The 21390-nt window shown below is 42.9% G+C and overlaps 2 protein-coding genes and 1 pseudogene across 2 annotated transcripts; 2 read left to right on the top strand and 1 right to left on the bottom strand.

Annotated features, from left to right (window-relative positions):
- Positions 1–298: 298 nt before the first annotated feature.
- On the top strand, positions 299–5344 carry LOC115411413 (ubiquitin carboxyl-terminal hydrolase 12). Its single transcript, XM_030123524.1, has 9 exons — positions 299–627; positions 1719–1799; positions 1894–2107; positions 2353–2588; positions 2770–2846; positions 3181–3264; positions 3342–3539; positions 4316–4394; positions 4481–5344. The coding sequence occupies exons 1-9, from the start codon at positions 580–582 to the stop codon at positions 4580–4582; spliced, it is 1119 nt and encodes a 372-aa protein (XP_029979384.1). The 5' UTR covers positions 299–579; the 3' UTR covers positions 4583–5344.
- Positions 5345–6201: 857 nt separating this feature from the next.
- gpr12 (G protein-coupled receptor 12) lies at positions 6202–9427 on the top strand. Its single transcript, XM_030123791.1, has 2 exons — positions 6202–6476; positions 7302–9427. The coding sequence occupies exon 2, from the start codon at positions 7314–7316 to the stop codon at positions 8340–8342; it is 1029 nt and encodes a 342-aa protein (XP_029979651.1). The 5' UTR covers positions 6202–6476; positions 7302–7313; the 3' UTR covers positions 8343–9427.
- Positions 9428–12645: 3218 nt separating this feature from the next.
- On the bottom strand, positions 12646–20484 carry LOC115411512 (wiskott-Aldrich syndrome protein family member 3-like; annotated as a pseudogene).
- Between the last annotated feature and the right edge of the window lie 906 nt (positions 20485–21390).

The raw sequence follows: 21390 nt of genomic DNA, 5'->3' as shown, positions 1-21390 counted from the left end.
CCTAGAAAATATTATATCAACAATATTTTTGTACTCCACATAGGAAAGCGAGAAACTTTCCATTAATGTATTTTTCTTTTTCTGTCACCCGACAGATTTGTACATCCATATATATGGTTTAGGTTTGCGCTACAGAACTTGAGGCAAATTGTTGATTCTTTTAATGAATAACAGTGATAAATCAATGTTGCATTCTCTGCTGCATTCACGAGCACCGTTTTATACTACGCATGCGCCAGACTTGAGTTACGACAGACCTGTAAATTATTTGATTGTACCAGGAGGTGTGCTATGTTGAGATTTCATGTTGGTCAGTTTGAGGTTGACAAATAAATATTTATCAGAGTAAATTGTTGATGAATCAAAGTTTCTATCCCAAAATGAGGAGATTCAGGTTACTAGTCACGATATACCGAAGGCGGAAGTGAGAGACAGTGCATTCTCTTGTTTTCTTGAGCCAGGGACCTTCCGTCGCGAGCTCAGCAGTATAAACAGCACAGCCGATCGCCTGCCCTCACGAGGGGAGCCAGCCCAGTCTTGTCAGCGCGCGGTGGTGTAGTGGAAGATGGCGTTAGCCGAATGGAAATCCTAATGACAGTCTCAAAATTTGCCTCTTTTTGTACCATGGTGAGTTCACGGCAGTCTGCTACTTGAATTAGTCAGGTTATAGGGTCATACAGTTGCCGTTGCTGTTGTCCTACTAGCCTTTTAAATCATAGAATTCTCAATAAAAGTAAACCCTGGTGTCTATGCTAGCCAAGCAGTTTTCCGTCCAAAGCAAAGCAAGCAGCCACCCACTACCTGCTCCGCTCTGCTCTGTTTCCTAACGATAGTAACGAGATTGACACTCTTGTGCGTTTATTATTTCTTTAGTTAGAGCTTGACGCCTTAGCTGATTAATATTTATCAAAGCTTCTTTGAGCACAGTGACAGTGCACCTGCTGCAGCTGGGATTCACTGCTAACTGGCTAACGTTTAGGCATCTGAAGCTAAACCACTGTTGGAGTTAGCTTGCGAACAACTGGAACACAGCTGGATTATAGATGCCTTCTGATTAATAAACCATTAATCAACTGGATTTATGGGTAAACTGCATAACGTGAAGCTAACTTTACGTATTGGCCTTTGACAAGCTACCAGATATTATTAACGCAGGCAATGACGACATGGTTTAACATTAGCTGCGCAGTTGTGGACCCGTTCCAGGTCCATGTACACCCCGCACAGTTTGCTGCTGTCTGCATATCGCATCATACCCTGTTAACCGTTCTTGCAAAATTATAGTAAGGGGGCAGGAAATTCCCAGAACGGACAGTCTCGAATCAACTTCCAAGAAACTCCTTGGTCTCGTCTTGGCACATGTAATTTTGTCATTCTGCCCATTTTGTTTTGCATTTAAAAGCTTCTTAGGAACTGTGAAAGCCTAGCCAGACCAACTTCACTGTTTGTTTAAAATAATGCGCGCTGTTAGCATCGTTTTAAAGGATATAAAAAGGATCAGTTGGAGTTGGCGAGAGTAATTCATAGTCTGTGAGTGTTAAATCACCCATTAAATTTTTAGTTCATCCAAAAAGCAAATGACCTTGAAATCCCAAGCTTGGCAATACATTGCAGATCTAGAAGTGCTTTTGTCTTGGTTTACCACAAATAATAGGAAAGCATGTGGTTTTGTCTTGTTTTAAGAAGATTATATATTATTTGACATTGTGTTTTCACAGGGCGCCAATGCCTCTGCTCTGGAGAAAGAGATTGGATCTGAGCAGTTTCCGGTCAATGAGCACTATTTTGGCCTGGTCAATGTAAGTGAATGATACTTTGTTTTGATACAGTGATGTTTAAGTGTATTTCACAGTGACAGTTCTAACTGTATGCCATGTGATATATTGATTTCAGTTTGGGAATACCTGCTACTGTAACTCGGTGCTGCAGGCTCTCTACTTCTGCCGACCATTTCGGGAGAAGATTTTGGCATACCGTAGTCAGCCCCGGCGGAAGGAGAACCTGCTCACATGTCTGGCCGACCTGTTCCATAGTATTGCTAACCAGAAGAGGAAAGTGGGTGTCATACCACCCAAGAAGTTTATCACACGGCTACGCAAGGAGAATGGTGAGGAAATTTAAAAAAGCTCATCAAGGAGTTAAGTAGTTTGCGGCATATATCCAGTTTGTATTACACTGAGGGCCATCTCATTTCCTGTTACTATAAGCTATCTAAGAATGGAAAAGTACTTAAGTATTTTCAGGAAAAATTCTGCACTTTCACAACACCTGGAAGATCCTGAAGTACCTGTGGAACATGTAGAATACCAGCACAGCAATTCTAACTTCACTCTTTGTGACTTTCTTCCTCAGAGCTGTTTGACAACTACATGCAGCAGGATGCCCATGAGTTCCTGAACTACCTGCTAAACACCATTGCCGACCTGCTTCAGGAAGAAAGGAAGCAGGAGAAGACCAATGGCCGCCTTGCCAACGGTACATTGGACTCTCAGAACAACAACAGCAATGCCACACCTGCTCCCACCTGGGTCCATGAGATCTTCCAAGGCACTCTGACCAATGAGACACGCTGCCTCACCTGTGAAACGGTAATGAGCGATATGCAGGGATTGTTAAGCTTTAAACAAGATTGGGGGAAAAACAGCACAGCAGTCCTTTTTTATTTTAGGAGACTGAAATTGAAGACTGTGTTAAACATTATGGTAACGTCTGTGTATAACAAAAATATTCAGTCGTAATCTTTATTTAAATGTTCACTTTTCTCCTCAGATAAGCAGCAAAGATGAGGACTTTCTGGACCTTTCTGTAGATGTTGAACAGAATACCTCCATCACACACTGCCTCAGGTAATGCAGCACTGCAACATGTAGAAGTAGGCAAACTCCTTTCGTGTTTCTTTCCATCCATTAAAATAGAAGACCAGAGAGCATGATTGCTTTTGATAAAGTTTCACTTTGTATTTACTATCATTAAAGTAATGTAGTAAGTTTTAGACATCTGAATCAACTATTTTTCCTATTTTTATTTGTATTTATTTAGAAATATATTTTCCACGTGTTCTACTGTGTTGTTCACCAACCTGTTTGAGGAAAATGCATTATTATTAAATCGGAGCAGTCAGACACAAATGTGGACCCCTGATATAATGAATGCTCGTTTTTTTTTTTTCTGACTCCTCAGAGGTTTCAGTAACACAGAGACACTGTGCAGTGAGTATAAATACTACTGTGAAGAATGTAGAAGCAAGCAAGAGGCACACAAGAGGTTGGTATTCAGATTCACTTTACATTTCAAAATTTTAGGTCTACGTCCTGCGATCTGATGCTGGTTTGTGATTGCAGGATGCGAGTAAAGAAGCTGCCAATGATCCTGGCACTACACCTGAAGCGCTTTAAATACATGGAGCAGCTGCAGCGCTACACCAAGCTATCCTATCGCGTTGTCTTCCCCCTGGAGCTGCGTCTCTTCAACACCTCTGGAGATGCCACCAATCCTGAGAGGCTCTATGACCTGGTCGCTGTGGTGGTACATTGTGGGAGGTGTGTAGGTGAACACAGGAGAAATACAACACCCTATTGCTATCTCCACACCAACCAGAGGCATACATATAAGTCACTTTTCTGAAAATCAAGTGCATCTGAATCGGTTGGCACAAGAATAAAGAACATTAGAGTTTGAATAAGATAAAACAGGAGGAAACACAGACCCTCGTCTGTCAGTGTTCAGCTGTAGCGTTCCTCTTCCAGTGCTGGTTTTGACTCTGTGTGGGTGGGAGTTTGTCTGTTGGTGTTAATGCAGGGTGTTTCCCTGCTCTTTACAAAGTGCATGCTTGAACAGGCTCCAGCCTTCCCTGATTCACAATAGGCATGATCTTACAAGGAGAATAAATAGAAGTCAAACTTGAAATCTTGCAGATAAAATGGTGACGGTTTCTCTTCCCTTTTCTTTGAGCCAAACTACTCAGATTTTTTTTTCCTCTTAAACAGCAGAGAGATGTGTATCATAACTTTAGTGTTGTGAGCCTGTGTCTTTTGGGATTTTGACCAGGACTCCATGGAAGAAAGGATCTCATCTCAATGGGATCTACCTGGATAAATTAAAAAAACATGTCATGATATTGCATAAATGACACAATGAGTTGCAATGATCCATTTAATACACAAACAAATACTGTGTGCAGTGACCAGCATATTAATGCTACTTTGTCAGTTTGCTGCTGCTTAGATGTGTTTTAGAAAATGTGTTAATAAAACTGTGTAAACTGACTGCTAACTTGCACTTTGTAAGGCTGATTTAATGTTTTCTTTCTTTTCAGTGGTCCAAACAGGGGTCACTACATTGCAATTGTGAAAAGTCACGACTTCTGGTTGCTGTTTGATGATGATATTGTAGAGGTGAGTCTCCAATACTGGTTTTTATTTGTGTACAAGTCTGCATAATATTTCCTAACGCTGCTGTTTGTCGTCCGTCTGCTCTGCAGAAAATCGATGCACAGGCCATAGAGGAATTCTACGGCCTCACCTCTGAAATCTCCAAGAACTCTGAGTCGGGCTACATCCTCTTTTATCAGTCCAGAGACTAAAATGTTGAGCTGAGTGTTTTCACCACAGCAGCCGGGAGGAAACTCTGATCCCGCTTTGTGGGGAGCAGTGGACCATAAACGCACCACAGCAGCTCGCTTGGTGTCCTACCTGCTCACACAGCTGTAATTCAAACCTGTGCTTTTAGGCACTCAGTGCTGCAGCTCAGCCATGGAAGTTTAACCCCCCTTAAGTACCAGCTGCCCCTCCTCATCCCCTTCACTCTGGCTGGACACTGCTGCAGGGACAATGAGACAATAATGAATGAAAACTGTGTTGAGATTGTTTCTAAACAGATGCTGAATGAGGGTTGTACAGATATTAGTTGGTGTATGAGTGGCGTACTAGTTTTTGCCTTGGGTGTGGGATGAATGGTTATTTAATAATTCATATGACATAATATTGGCCCAGTGTTTTCACCCCCACACTGTTATTCTGCACTGGGTTTTACTTTGACTGGATCATCAGTTTTGATCACGGATATAAAGAATGATGGGTTCGGGGGTGAGTGTCCCATCTATGGGGCAGACTGGGTTGTGTATTTCTACAGTGTACAGAATGGTATTTGTATAAATATTACAAGAAGATAATATTATCATTGGAAAATGTTAGACCTTAAGAAGATGTATTAACACTATGGTGCACTTTTGATACCGTTTTGTAGGTGTTGGCAAGTTTAATGTGAGGGTTTGCTTGAAAAGGCCTGTTGTGAAGCGATCATTTTCTGTTTTAAAGAAAAAGAAATAAAGCCCGTAAAGATTGAGGCTTGGTGTACTGAGCTTTTCCTTTCCGTGTCACTCAGGTGCGCACTGATGACTCATAGCAGCTCAACATTGCCCCTTAGCGGTGCTACCTGGTAGACCCAGTTTCCCACTGCAACAGGAGCTATTTTTAATTCATTCAAACCCAAAAGGAAGGTGCTGTGGAAAAACAGCCACGCACACCGCCGACATAATGCTTGGTCAGCTAACTGGTCAGATATATGCACAAGTCCGCCATCAGTTTGTCATCAGCAGCACAGGAGGAAGAGGAGGAGGAGGAGGTGTCTGTGGAGTCAATGCCGCAAGGATGGAGAGATGAGGCAGAGAAGATGGAGGACAGGGGAGATGGAGAAAGAGATGTGAGGAGGGGAGGGGAGGAGGTTGGTGACACACATCAGGGTTGCCGTTAATAGCACAGACAGGACCAGAATAGCAGGGCGTCGCAGGAGGAAAGCGAGTCACTGCATCCAGCATCTTCATATCTGCAACTGGACTCAGATATCCAGAAAATCATTAAAAACAAACCAGACACTGGAGCTGTTGGGTTAAAAGGGCTTCACTGGTAGAAGCAGATGTTGAAACATGCCTGGAGAAAGAGAGGAACGTTATTGAAATGTGTTCGAGCATCTGAAATACCTGGACAAACACACACACACACACACTAAAAATTAAACACACCTACATTTGCACCTGTCTGTGTCCTTGAGACAGCAGGGACCAGACGTGAGTTTTTTTTTGTTTTGTTTTTTTTTTTGCGGAGTTCAACCGGTCTGGCCCATTTGGGACTCCTCCTTCATCAACACCCCCCCCCCTCCTCCTCCTCCCCCCTCCTCACACACACACCTCTCTGTGCCGCTCCTCCGCTCGCTGCTCACTGCACAGCCGCAGTCCACGGCGATGCGCCGTTAACGGCAGAGCCGCTCCGCGCTCTTTTCTTTCTTCTTCCACCATCCTCGCTTTGAGAGGATCATCATCATCATCACCATCAGCAGCATCACCATCAGCAGCAGCATCCCCATCCCCTCTCCGGGCTGCGTGTTTGTCCGCCGGCGCTGCACCGTCCTTATCAATACCATGGAAATACCAGGCTGTCATTCTTCCATCTAGAAGGGAAGTCTCACCTCACACAGTCAAGGTAGGCAGCTGGGTGAGGCGAAATGGGATTATTGAGCATCCTTCACATGTATGAAGAATGTACGAGCATCCTTTTCCTGCCGTGAAGCCGCCGCTGTGTTTTTCCAGTGCAGGATACTGGGCGCATATGAGCACCATATGGTCAGGGTTCTGTGGATGTATGGCGGTGGAGGCAGGGTTTAGCCGAGCTCCATGGCGGGCGCGGTAAGCTGTCTCCTGCTATGGAGAGCGGCACCTGGTCATTGACAGCACCGTGAAAGATTACCGGCACCGGTGGAGAAAATCTGGCCTATAGAGACCTATAAAGGCTGCATTGGATTTCAATTATTAGTGTCCCTAGTCTACACATTAAAAATGCAGTTCTTCATAATCCATTACGGTAGGCCTCTTAAAATAGTTAAAACCTTTAGAAAAGCTAAGTAGATCTGTACAGTTTATGATTTAATGTCAGCCTTGATGTTGGACTTTGGGGATGGTCAGGTTTCTTGTGTTACAATAGAGCTGTTAAGGTTAGTGTGTGCTCCTGCATAATGAGCTCACATGTCTACACACACAACCACACATTAAGAACCTAACCTTGGCTGTTGATGTAGAACTTGAGTCTTCCAGTTGTGTGCTGCGCACAAATGTGGGTCAGAGGGAGTATATAACATGGAGCTGTAATTCTTAAAACAAATGCAAAAAATACAATAGCATCCAAAATGATATACCTTCTGTTCCTGTTGTGGTTTAGATTCGTTGTGTTTCTTTCCTGACAGTTAAAGTGTGCATGTTAGTGGTCATGAGCATCAAACACCCAACTCAGATGTAAATCTGTTTGTTTCAGACGGGGGGCACAATGAGTGAAGAGTCACCGGCCTCCCCCAGTTGGCTGACCCCTGACCCCACAGCATGGGCCAGCGGAGGCGGGGGACCGATGGACAACAGCACCAGCATGGGGACGTTTCCCCCGGAGGAGTCTCTACCGCCCAGCCAGCTGCCCCTGCTGGTCAACCCCTGGGACATTGTGCTGTGCTCATCTGGGACTCTGATAGCCTGTGAGAACGCCCTGGTGGTGCTGGTGATCTGGCAGAACCCGGCGCTCAGAGCCCCCATGTTCCTGCTGATCGGCAGCCTGGCGCTGGCGGACCTCCTAGCCGGCCTGGGCCTGGTGCTCCACTTCACCTGTGCCTACCTGCTCCGCTCTGACTCGGCCCAGTTGCTGACCGTGGGCCTGGTGGTGGCCTCCTTCTCTGCTTCTGTCTTCAGTCTGCTGGCCATCACTATTGACCGCTACTTGTCGCTGTATTACGCCCTCACCTATAACTCGGAGCGGACAGCGGCCTTCACCTACACCATGCTGGTGCTCCTGTGGGGCCTGTCCCTGTGTCTGGGCCTGCTTCCGGTCACAGGGGTCAACTGCCTGGCAGAGGAGGCCACATGCAGCGTGGTTCGGCCACTCACAAAGAACAACATAGCAGTGCTGTCCGTCTCCTTCCTGCTGCTCTTCGGCCTCATGCTGCAACTTTACGTCCAAATCTGCAAGATCGTGATGCGCCACGCCCACCAGATCGCCCTCCAGCACCACTTCCTGGCTGCCACACCCCACTACGTCACAACACGGAAGGGCGTGTCAACACTGGCCATCATCCTGGGTACTTTTGCTGCCTGTTGGATGCCATTCACTGTCTACTCTCTAATCGCTGACTACACCTACCCTCCTCTGTACACCTACGCCACGCTGGTGCCTGCCACCTACAACTCTGTCATCAACCCGGTCATATACGCTTTCAGGAACCAGGAGATCCAGAAGGCGCTGTGGCTGGTGTGCTGTGGATGCGTGCCTGCCAGCGTAGCCCACCGAGCACGGACCCCTAGTGACGTCTGACCAAGCAGACCCAGGTGGGAAGAGAGAGGCACCCTGGGTCAGCTGTGCTCCTCACTGGATGTGACCAGTGTCAAAGAGAGCAGCAGCAGGAGAGATCAGGGGAAGAAGTGGCAGAGGGCTGAAGCTGCAGTTCCGACTGGAGATAATACTGGAGATGATAGTGGCAGAGGCAGATGGGTGAATTATCCACAGCCCTCCTGGATGGATGGCGTGTGTTTCTTTGTTATATTCATCATAGGGCAAGGTATCTCACTGTCTTCCCCAGTGCAGGCGGCCATCACAGGGCTGCCTCCCGCCCCCTCCCATTCAATCCGTGCCACGCCCTTCCTTCTCTATTCTGCAGAGAGCTGAGAGCATCACATGTTACAGGCAGCAGCTGTATATAGAATGTCCATACAGCACTGGAGCTGTGGTTGGCACGTGCTTGTTTTACTTCAAACGGCGGGGAGGGATTATTATTTTGAGCTTCTGTGCGTGCGTAAATACGCGCGGCGGATTAACAAAGCAGTGTGCGCGGTGCGGTGCGGTGAGGTGAGGAGAGATACGGCCGCTGCTCAATACGCGGCATTTCCACAGTAAAAGCCCGTCTGGAGCAGCATCCCGTCGCTCTACTGCTGCACTCTGAACGTGCGTCGAAAGCTAAGCAGCCACGGAGAGCTAAAAATAGACCCTGGCGCTCTCTGATCCGCGCCCTGCGTCCTCCACGGACGTCAAGAAAGAAAGAAATCTAGCCGCCTTTTCTCCTCGCCTCTCTTATATTCTCATTTCTAATTTTTTTTTTTCTGGATTGTGCGTGAATGTGTTGTAGAGTCAGTCTGTGTTTGAGAGGCTATAGCTGCGTCTTAAAACAAGGCCCAGTTTAGCCACCATTATTTTTTTATTGTTAAGAAGCGCCGAACCGTGTAGAAAAGGAGTAAGATTATGTAACCCCCCTTATAGCTCTCCAGTGCATCTTTTTAAAAGATGGGAATGCTATAAATGTATTGCTGTTTATGGAAACAAAGATAAAATCTAACTTTTAAGGTTAATTTGGAAACAAACACTTTAGAAAGGAAATCAAAATCCCTATGTGGAAATTAGTAAAAAGTCAAATGACAGAAAGAAAAAGGTGTGCTTTTTGTTTAGACTGCAAAATCTGAATGTGTTTACATGTATTTGATCTCTAATGGCTCAAAAGAGCACACAGCAACCACATAATCTCTAATCTGCATGCTAAACTCTAGTGTAATTTGCATGCAAGCACAGATCCCACTTTTTCTCCTGAATTCAGTGTTTTAGGTCACATAGGCCACTGCAGGCGATGTGTCATGGGATCCTGATGTCATCATGACCCAAATAATTTCATGTACCTCACTTGTATTGCATTGAAAGAGCTACAATCATCACTGGATGGTCACAATGTTTAATGTATAACTAATGTGCAGAGTTCAGAGGTGATCTGATTATTCTAGTTCACAAAATCTAGCAGCTGCTCTGAGTTAATTACTTTTGGTCCTCAAACATATTTAGGTGATTTGTTATAACCCAACAAATACGTACACTAATTCCACACTCATACAGATCATGTCAGCAATAACTAGCCTCTGAATGGTAGTTTGTTGTTTTTTTTTAGAATCGAAGCAATACTCAGACAGCAATAACATCCATGCCCCACCATGACTTCTTCCTGCAGAGGTGAGGCACCTTCATGGTTGCTCTGGTGGGGATGTGTTGTAAAGGGCAGAACCTACAAGTGATGCTTTAGTGATATGTCTTCAAATAGGTGGTAGGATGGATTATCACTTGTGGATTGGAACAAGTGGATGAGGTCAAAACAACTCAATTGTAACGATGACACCACTGCCTCATGTTTCTGCTGAGGGTGTTGTTTTCCAACCCCGTCAAAATTTGGGCTTCGATCTTTAGTCAGACCAGGATGAAATTGTGAACTTCTTATTGCCTCTGCCTTTTGTGAGCATCTGAACTATTCTAAATGTGGTAACCTCAAGCGTTTGTGTGTGATTAGGGACTCTCTTTTTTGTTTTTTTGTTTGTTCTGTTTGTTCGTGCATAAGGTTATGAGTTGCATGGCCTCTGGGTGTGTGCATGTATGTGTCCGTGTGTGTGTGTGTGTGTTTTTGACCCAGCAGCTCAACAGACCGTAATCTGTCTCGTTGTGTTGTCAGGGGTTATACCGGGTCGGAGGGAAACAAATTATTGTTGACCGCTGACCTTAGAGGATAATGCTGCCAGTCTTCCTGTCAATTCTGAGAGAAGTGGCCTCGTTCTGTGTTTGTCTTACAGCATGTAAACCTTTTACAGAAAGAAACTGGACTAGGATGCGAATGCTCCTGCGCTTCAAGCCAAAGTGAAAGGACTCTGAATGAACTGGGATCCTAGTCCTACTATGTTCTTTTGTCTTCTCTATATCACTAATATTCTACTCTACTTTAAATCAGTCTCGTCTGGTCAAGGCAGGTGCCCATTAAGTGACCTCTGAACGATTCAATGAGCTAAAATTGGCCACGTCCAAAGACAAAGTTAATGCTTCTTCTTTCTTTCCTTGCAGAGCTCTCTGTCTTTCTGGCCTCAGATTATTTAGAAAGCATTACAAGAAAAAGGCGAGATATGTAAGGAAAGCAGAAGCATAGCATTTCTTAGCACTGGAACGTAGCCTGTGTGTGTGAACTTGTGCACAGTGTCAGACTGAACCCTGTAGTTTTTTCGATGAGCACCGACAGGTCAGGCTGGCACATCACAAACCATCACAAACTCTTATTCCTTTACCTTTGGAGAAAAGTCTATTTTGTTATATTCATTGAAAAGTTCTATTTTTTTCCACTTTAGTCTGGCCTGAATTCTTTCAGATTCTGATGTTGTATGATATAATGGCGCTGTAAAGCCTTTTTCTGAATGTAGTAATAATCAACAAATTGTTTAAATGATACCCTCCCCACCCCCTCTTGACTAATTTGTTTCTGTAAATAAGGCATGCTTAAGAGGAGGGACTTTATACCATTGTGCATGGTGCTGCCAAAGCCAGTCAAACTAAGGGATGAGTTGGTTTGCACCAGTATTTGAATGATATTTCACCAAGGCTGTTAATGTAGAATTTGTTCTGTTGAGTTTCACTTTTCTCGCTTCAATATGCACCAGTTTGTAAAGGCTGGTTAACTGAGTGGATCTGGCAACAAAGATGGGGGATGTTCGAGAAAGAAATGGCAGAAGATGTCTTCTGATTGGTGAATGTTTTCCTCATGTACAGCGAACAGTATTGTTAACCTGGAATCTGTAAAGATGTTAAGGTTTTTTTATGGTTGAGCAGGTGTGAACAAGGGCTTTGTATCCAAGAATAGTATAAGACTGTGATGTTGGATGTAATACTTATCTGTACACCTGTTAATCTACTGAATGGTTTCACTCTGTATAGTACGCAAAGTATGGCTGTGTGCAAAGCAACCAGAGCTTGTGGGTTTTGGAGAAATTGTGTAGCCAGTGATGGGACATTAGTTCAGAGGGAGGCGGTGTCCACTAATCTAGAGCTAAATATCAAAACACTCAAGGGCCTGTGAATGTGTGTGTGTTTGGGTGGGGGTGGGAGTGGGGGTCAGAGGTGGGGACACCACAGTAACAGCATCTTGTGTAGACGTATGCGTAGTTTTCAATGTGAAATGCACTTTATTTTTTGGATGAAAATGGCACAACAAATTAAGTATCTGCAAAATGAAACGTATAAACGATAATCAACATGCACTAACTGAGATATTGTAAAAACATTGTGTGAACGTGGTGTCTATTTTTCCAAGGTGTTAGTTGTACTTTTTATTGCTTTGGTTAGTTCACTCAACTGAGAGATCTTGTTAATTTTGTATTAAAAAATGTGCTGTGCATAAACTCACGCCTTGACTAATTTGTTCATCCTCATCCTGGCTCAGTGCCTCCCTCTTCGCACTCCTGTTTCCCTGGCAACTAAATTCTTAGCTGTACTGTTACCATGGAAACTGAAGACTTAGTGCCAGGTATGTGTTGTCTCTATGACGACAGTGGAACAGTAAAGAGACATGGCAGCCCAGCCATGATCCTTCATTCATCATTTTATTTATCAGAGCTCACACTAGCATATACATCGTCACCCCCCGCCCCACAGCAGTGAACAGCACTGAACTCCTGCACATGCAGACGGCTCAGTCACTTAATCACTTTGTATACTGTTTTCATCATCAGTAAGACTGTTTACATATGGCCCTTACATCCTGTTTTCTCACAGCATTTTCAAACACTCTCCCCAATCACTCCTTCAGCTTCCAGTTATTGTCATCTACACATTAAAAACTTGCCTCATGGTCTATGGCATAAGCAACTGTTTTCAGTAAAAACGTTAAAAAAAAGACAAGTACATTGGTTAGCTCAAGAGGAAAGTTTCTAGCATTTCTAACACTCTTAAGCTTTGACTATACATGAAATAAGCACCTTCACTGGGTGTCTATAGTGTTACAACAGGTTAAAGAAACATCTATTGGGGTGTATTCACAATGCCTTTGAATATAATTGTCAAACTGAACCTTAAAGTTTCATAGAGTGGTCAGGATTACAGTATATTACTTTACAGTGTGTATGCATGTTGAATACACCCCCATATTTCCAGTTTTGGACCATTCAGCTTATATCAACCTACAGCATGTGATTGTGTGTAGGTGTAAAGTGTGTGTTTCAGCAACAATGTGTGCAGTAACCTGTGAATGTGGTACAGTGGGCATTCTTTCAGTGTGTGTGTGCCTTTAGTGGTTATTCCAAGTGTGTGTTTTTGTAAATTTGAGTGTGCGTTAATCGGACCAGTCGTTCTCCTCTAAGTCGGAGTCGTCCTCCGAGTCGGAGTATTCCACTGCGATGCGCCGCGACAGGATGGTGGCCACGTCGTTTCCAACTGGCTCTCTCTTCGCCTGTTGCTCCTGCTGCTCCTGCACCTTCTTCAGCTGGATGCCTAAAGGAAGACATGGGATGTAAGGTGTGTTTTAACTGGTTTTTGCAGTACAACAGCAATAATAGGACAACTACTATCATGAAAAGCAGCTTTATTTCAGTGCTGACAGATTCTTGGCTTGGTAAACTTGTATACTCTTTGGGACAGTAGACAAAACACGCTTTTGTTGATAGTACAAATGTTTGGTATTCTTAATAAAATACACAAATTGAATCATTTAGACACAAGCTCTTACCCATGCGTATGGCAGCCAGCAGATCACTGCGAGCATCACTGACCACTGTCGTCTCAGCAGGTGCAGAGGAGGACATCTTGCGTGTTGTGGAGTGGGAGGCACCAGCTGGAAGGGGAGGAGGTGGAGGACCTGGGGGAGGTGGGGCTGCCTGTGCACCAGACACAGGTGGTGGAGGAGGAGCGTAGCCTCCAGCTACACTCATTGGTCCAGGAGGCATCGGACCTCCAGGAGGTAAGGCAAAAGCAGTTTGGGCAGAAGGAATGAGAGGGGCGGGAGGAGGGGGAGGAGGAGTGTTGGCATAGCCATCCATACTGCAGGAAGAGAAAAGCAACAGAGTCAAGAATCTGTACTCACTTTTTCAATCAGAAGTACAGTCACCATGGTCCATAAATGAAGCATAAAGATAATGTCCCACTAGATGGCAGCATTAGCTCAACGTTAACAGATAGTATAGTACAACATGAGCATGCCCTGACCTCTGACAGTATGTGAAATGAACAAAAACAGCAAAAAGTTGCATTTTAACATTACAGAATTTCCTCAAACAGGGATCAGGGCCTTTATTTACTTCAAGTGCAGAAGGTAACAGACCTTTATTTGGAACAGGCTTGTATTAGAAGCCTTTATTTCTAATTGTTTCTCTCATTTTGTATAGGATTGGTCATATTTGATTACAGAGCTTCCTTTTGAGTTTTATGTAAATTTCACTACCTGGCAAGTTTCCCATAGCTTAAAACTATTAATATTGTGGCACTTGTATATTATTGCAAATTTAGAGATCAGCTGCGACATCAACTCACAAAGACCCACAACTTACAACTTCAGATGAGTAATTAGAGCAGTGAAGTTTGGAAAATAACATGAACATCCTGGTAAAACACATATTATATGACAGCCAGGAGGAGTTTACCCACTTTGGTTTCTCTGACCTTAATTGAGAACTTATATATTGATTGACCAGGCTTTATTTGAGGAAACGCAGCACTTATAAAAACCCACAAATTGTTCAGAGCAGTGTAGCTCAGCTTGACTTACGGTGTTAAAAGGACATTACAGATGTGTGTCTGTGAAGTGCAGTGTGTTTGTGTTTACCTGTAGTCCACTGGTGGGAGGGACATTGAGCCTCCATTCATAGCCTCAGTGGGTGGAGGAGGGAGTGGGACCTGGTGGTGAGATCGGCCGAGTGTCCCACTTGGATAGGCCATGGTCCTGCCTCGGTTGTCATGGTCACTTCCTCCTCGGGCAGTGTGTCCTGCAGCCATCTGGGCAGCCAGGATGCTGGGCGGTGGGCCTGAGTAGGTGTGGGCGTGGCCAGCATGGTTCATGGCATTGGGATAGTGATGCTGATCAGGACCATGACCCCTGAATGACACATTACAAAGTTTAATGTAAGCAATACAGCACATTTCTTCCACTTTTATATTGGTTGCTAAACTCACAACATTACACAAACAAAAAAATTAGGCCTGAGGGAGACAAGTGTTACTTACCTGTTCTCTGGAGACATTGAGCCCTCAGAAGAAGCACCTCTGTCTCTATGTATAGTGTGTCGGTGATCAGGCCTCAGTTCCTTATCCAGAGCCATCATATTCCACTCCTGTCGACGGTTCCTTGCCTTGCGGACCTTCTTGACCTCCCTCTGTAATGTGCCATCCACACAGCGTCTCTGCTCCTAAGAGAAGCAGAGAGAAAAAACAGCTCTACTTTGATGAAATGTATTTTGATCTACCAAGTAACAATAGCCTGAAGGACTATTTGTGTACCTAAATATACACTGTCTTGTTTATGGATCATTGATTATTCTCTTTGCTGTAATAAAGATATTTTTGTGTGTTTAGACTCCTGGTATCTTTTTTCAGTATGCTCATTTTTAGGTATTTTACTTACGCCAGGTGGTCAATATGAACTACCACAGAAGTGAACAGGAGTAGAAGGGAAATACACACACAAGACCTAAATGCAAACTTAAGTGAGTCTGAATCTCAATCACGTTGCAGCTGAGGCTGATGTTGAACATAAAAACCAACAGCTTCTTTATGCACTGACAGCTTTGCATCTACAAAAATTCTGCATCTGACCTGTGCTAGAGAATATCAAACGTATCTGTGCTAACAGCCAGTGGGTTTGTTGCTACAGGTTCACAGGTTAATGACGTTAATTTAATCTTGTGGTCTAGCAATGTTAGCTTGCTAGTCTTGTTTATTTCAGGTGAAGCTACATCTACATCAGAGTCATTATCATTCTATAGGAATAGGAAAATTGGTAATTGATATCAACATTTTCCAAAAATGTACTCTTTAGAACTGCCAAGTGCAGACTTTAATTAAATATGTGCATTTACTATAGCAGTAATAGTAGTGGTAGTATAGTTTATTATAGAAGATAACTATACCTTCTGCTTTCTCTTTTCTTTCCTCTTATCCTCTGTGTCCTGCAGCATCTTTTCTTTCCACAGGTCAAAGAAGTACGAGGGATCAGTGTAAAACTTAAGTGCTTCCTTGTGGTCATCCCTACAAAGATAAATACAAAAGGTTACATTCATGTACACAAATGTCTGATGAAAAAAGACCTAGAGTAGTATTTTTTACTCAACATATTTCTGTGAGAAGGCTATGCAGGGGTAAAACATGTGAAGCTATCAATATTGTAAAAGTGGAGGAGTGAGTGGAAGCACAAGGATGGAATTATGAGTTTAGTGTCATGTATTTATATTTCAGCATAACTGGAAATGACAGCATGAGAAGTGGAAGTGGAAAGGCAAGTATGCAGGAAGAAAGAGTAAAGTGTGCGATGTAGCAGGGTTACTAGTTAGATTCCCAGTGGAGGCTGCCATGCTAAATATGTAATGCACTGAAAGTACTCGAAAGCACATGGGGTAAAAGCAACTACCGAATACCATTAACGAAACATCACCAAATCTGCAGCAACACTCGGAATTTAGGTCAGAAATGGGCCAAAACTGTATTTATAGCCAGTGAGAGCTCTCATGTATGAAATAAAACACAAAGTTTCAAAGACAAAGTCTCATGATGAACAAGAGAAATCTATTTCCCCCTTACTTTCACAATAATTAACTACTCCTTTATATGAAACCCTTCTTTATGCTGACAGTTTCATTGTAAAAAACAAACAAACAAACAAAAAATAATGTTGTAAATATTTGAAGAATGCACTTCAGAAAGACACACAAGAACCAAATCATGTTCAAAGTTAAGACAAAAAACTCCACTGACAGGTTGATAAGTTAAATATGAATGGGCAGTGTTGATATCTTTACAAGCTGTTCTAAGAAACCAAAAATCTGCTGGCTTAATGACTCTAATCATGAAACTGTCATGAGTAGCCAAGCCCAACAATGGAGACATTGATAGGATGTTGATTTATATATACTGCACCATCCAAAAAAAAATAAAAAATCCCCATCATTTAACCAAACAAACAGGTAAGAGCAGTGATTAATATGTTTCAGCTGCAACAGGTTCTTTAGGTGTAACTGATGCAGTGAGCGTCTTCTCAGTTCTTAACAACCATCAGATTCCCAGAGAGCATAAAGATTGGACTGTGTTTCAATGGAAAAAGGTCATGTGGTCTGATGAGTCCAGACAGACCCTGTTCCAGAGTGATGAAGAGAGGTGGATGAAGTAATTACCCATCATGCCTAGTTCCTACAGCACAGTGAGGGCAGTGTTATGGGGTCGCTCATTTGGTCAGGTCTAGGATCAGCAATGTTATGTGTTCAAAAAATGATGGAAATAAATGTTGTGACATTTCATGAACTTACAAACACAATGCCAGTGAATGAGTGCCATAATTAAAGCTGAAGGTTAAATAAGTCTGGGTGAATCTTAAGTGTAGGACTTTTTTTGGCCAGTCTGTGCATATGGGTGCAATATATATTCTGATGTTTTATTATTCTGCTTTTTATGTGCTTCTGTTTTAATTGACTTATTAAAACTCACATGTGTGAGTGTATGTGCATTAGTGTGTATATATGTCCCTGTGTATTATAAGCCATATCATGTGCATCTCTGTGTACAATTTTTTTCCCCATTGTTTGGTCACTTCTGTACTTTGTTCATATTTCTCTTACATGTGTGTTCAGCAAGTTGTAACTGTGTTTTAAAAACTGTGTTTTAATAAGTGCTATATAAATGAGCCCTTATTTCCTTTTAATCGCTGCATTGCATCACTCTAGCTGATAAATCAATTCAAAGGTGGTTTGCTTTGTAGACAATGCCATCATATTTCAATGAATTTGTAAAATTTGATGTCTTGTCTGGATCAAGTACTAGTACTCCCTGTATTTCCCACTGTGTACTGGTGGCCTTAGTGTTCTGTGAGTGTGTATGGACCAAAAACACCAACCTGTATGTAGACAGGATGTTGAGAGGCGGAGGCTTGTCACTCAGATTGTCATCTCTCTGACAGGATTGGGCACGCTGCCCTTGGACACCACCTGCTGGTCCTGAGTGGTGGAGCTCTTGAAGGCTTTCCTCATGTTGATATCTTGTAGGGAAACTGAAAACAAAAAAAAGGAAAGAGAGGAAAATGAACAGGACAAATAGTTGAAAGAAAGTGGGGGGGGGCACATAAACAATGGTGGTCCAGGAATGCAGCAAGTGGAAAAAAAGCCTGGCAATATAAGACTGGCAGCACTAGGACAGAGTTGCTGTGCCTTTTCACTCAGACCTTTTACCCTTTGACCCACCTTCTTCTACTGTGGAGTCCAGCTGCGTGACCTTGACAGCCAGCCTGTCAATGCGGTCCCTGGAGTGAGTTGGCACGCAGATGAAGTGGTTGGCCTCATTAAACAGCTCACCGAATATGTCCTCCGCATGTTTACCTAAAGGGGAAGAGTGGGAAGGCCACGAAGAAAGAGAGGAAGGATTTTATGAGAAGGAGACTTGTGATCATTATCTGAGCCAAGCAAATCCCCACAGAGACTGAGGTCCAATCATACAATGGTAATGTGACACACAGTGAAACTAGAGTCTGACGAGTCACTGCAGGGACATTGTGTCTCTTAATACTCAATATAGCAACATTCCTCATGAATAAATTAATGCAGTCTGATAAAGACTATCCACATCATACTTTACATAGGCCCATGAGAGAAAGAAACCTTTCTGTTTAGATTATATTACCATTCTGTTCAGGCTGTTAAATGGGGGTCATATATTGCTGCAGTTCAAAGCCATTGACTCTCCATACATTTCATGACATTTGGTCTTCCTTAATGATTACTGCTCATGTGCGATTTAACACTAGTGTATTATTTTAGCAGGACGGCAAATTAAGTGCATATGGCTGTACTAATTCATATCTTTAAAACACCCTTAACCCAAAGCTAAAGTGAGTCCTCTGGCTAAGAAATTGTGTCCTTTAAGCAGAGTACAAATATTTTAGGGTGCATGTGCACTGAAGGTGGTTTAGTTATGGCATAGGTTAAACTTCTACATGGTTTTAACAAGCAAAACATACAGATAGAACTGCCTCGAGGTGAGGCTTTGTAAGACTCATGGCTTCAAAGGGGTCATAAGTAACATTTAGGTGCAAGAACACCTGTTAGCTCTGTGTTAATGAAGCCATAAACCTCTGGCTACAAAGGCCTAATCATGGTGCAAAGATATAATGAAAATGAATGTGGTATTATTTTTAAAAAGATTTCATTGAAAGACAACAGCTTAATTTCAATGTTGCTCTAATGACATTGATTAGGTGTAGTACACTGTGTTAAAAGGTGGTGTGCCAACCTAGACAAACACATGCTAACAGCTATTTCTGTCCCTCCTGCTGACAGGATGGGCCTGCAGGAAAAATATTTAGAGGAAGGAAGAATCACAGATCCGGCATGCTGAGGCCCATCACTCTGACCTCTCCAGAGGATTCTTATGGTCCCTTCCATGCAAATTGCACACGCATATGTGCACACACATATTAGTCTGTAGATTCACCCTTCCATGCCTGTGTGAGCATTTATATTTAACCCACACAGCTGCTGTTGAAAGGCCCACTCCCAGCACAGGAACTCAATACAATAAGAAACACAGAGAATGGATATGACTGGTCCAAAAATTGAAGTGTTAATAGTGAAAACAACTACTAGAGGTCACAGCATGAAATCTCCAAAAGGAGACAGGGATACTGGGTGCAGCGGGGACGAAAAGTCAGTGGATACAGTCAAACAGCAACACAGGACACACTGTGATAGTTATGAAATATGGATACTGGAATACATGATACTGTGGATGGTACATGAAGATAGATGGGAACACAGATGCCCTTTCTGCATTTACAGTGAGTATGATAATCAATATAAACAGCTCTGTGCAAAAACACCCACACACAAAACAAGTATGTGCACTGTCGCATGTTCACAGCTGTCCCTGATTGGGTTCATTTAGCAGGGCTATCTAAAAGGATTACATTTCAAGGCTCCATGTTCCAGTACGAGGCCGCTGTAAAGCCCGCCTGCTTGCCGAGTGACCCTAGGCTCTGTAACTATGACAACGCCCAAAATCAATCACCGCTTCGGGATTAACGATGAAAGCATGTGATCTTGTCCTGCTACAAAGAGGCTAAACACAGTGCAGACAGTTGCTATACTGAAGTTAATAGGGATACAGCCTGAGAAGCTCTACTGTGAATTTCAGTCTGTTATCAAAATTTTATACAGAAACCTCTGTGTTTTTTTTTTGTTTTTAGACTTTTAACAGCTCGTATTTCTTCCAAATGCTCCAGTGAATCCAATAGGTTTTGTGATCTTCGGTGTGTGTGTGTGGTTGTGTGTGTGTGTGGGTGTGCGTGTGTCTTACTCAGGCTACTGAGCTGTCGGATGATGGCAGAGAGTGTGTTGTTCATCACACACTCTAGCTCACTCCCAATGCCTTCTGGGAGCTCCCCTCGGCAGAGGTGACGGGGCTCGATGTTCCTCTTCACCAGCGGCATGGTGAGGCCATCACACCGACGCACTCCAACCAACACAAACTGAAGGAAACACAGAAGTCAGGCACAGGTTTCAGACTCCTGTATTGAAATGAATTACATTCTATCTAACTGATAGGGATGATGGAGATTACATAGTTCCAGTGCACTGCATCAACGTCAAATGTCCTTAGTTGGGCTTGTACATACAATTAGAGTACACTTACCACAATAAAACATACAAGAAGTACAATAAAAGATATAAAACAATAAGCATATTTATTATTTTATACTTCTTCCTACTCCTTTTTGATCATACAACATTCAAACTTCTCATACTTGAAGACAGACTCTGTTCATTTAAATGTTATTTTGTTTTGTTTTATTTGTTTCTTTGCATGTTTGAAGAAGAAAGAAAGAAAGAAAGAGAAAGAAAGAAAGAAAGATAAGAAAGAAAGAAAGAAAGAAAGAAAGAAAGAAATTACCATTAGCTTCAGCTCTGGTTTAGTGATCATGATCATTGGAGAACATCTTCTTCGGTAAAATGTCACCCATTGAAACAAGAGTCCACACACCCAGACTGTTGCTTTGAAGCATGAAGATTTATCATTTTTACTGTCGTATGAATAATTCCAATATCCATAATTTGCCAGTGTAGCTAGTTGTAGAATTCAGGCCCAAGTCAAATTTCCCTGAGGGGGGTAATAAGGATAGCCTATCTTAATACAATCATAACATTTTAATTAAGACTTATTGGTCCATTTTAATTTCGTTTTATACTGTTTCTTCTGTCATGCAACAAGTAACAATCATAAAGCTACTAAAATAATCATACGGCTGTATTTATTTATATATATGTGTGTGTGTGTGTGTGTGTGTGTGTGTGTGTGTGTTCTGACAGCTCTAGTTTTAATATTATATTTCAGATGA

Source organism: Sphaeramia orbicularis, chromosome 20 (assembly GCF_902148855.1).
Source record: "Sphaeramia orbicularis chromosome 20, fSphaOr1.1, whole genome shotgun sequence".
Lineage (NCBI taxonomy): Eukaryota > Metazoa > Chordata > Actinopteri > Kurtiformes > Apogonidae > Sphaeramia > Sphaeramia orbicularis.
The sequence above is the reverse complement of the archived record's forward strand: the minus strand, read 5'-3'. Positions and strand labels throughout refer to the sequence as shown.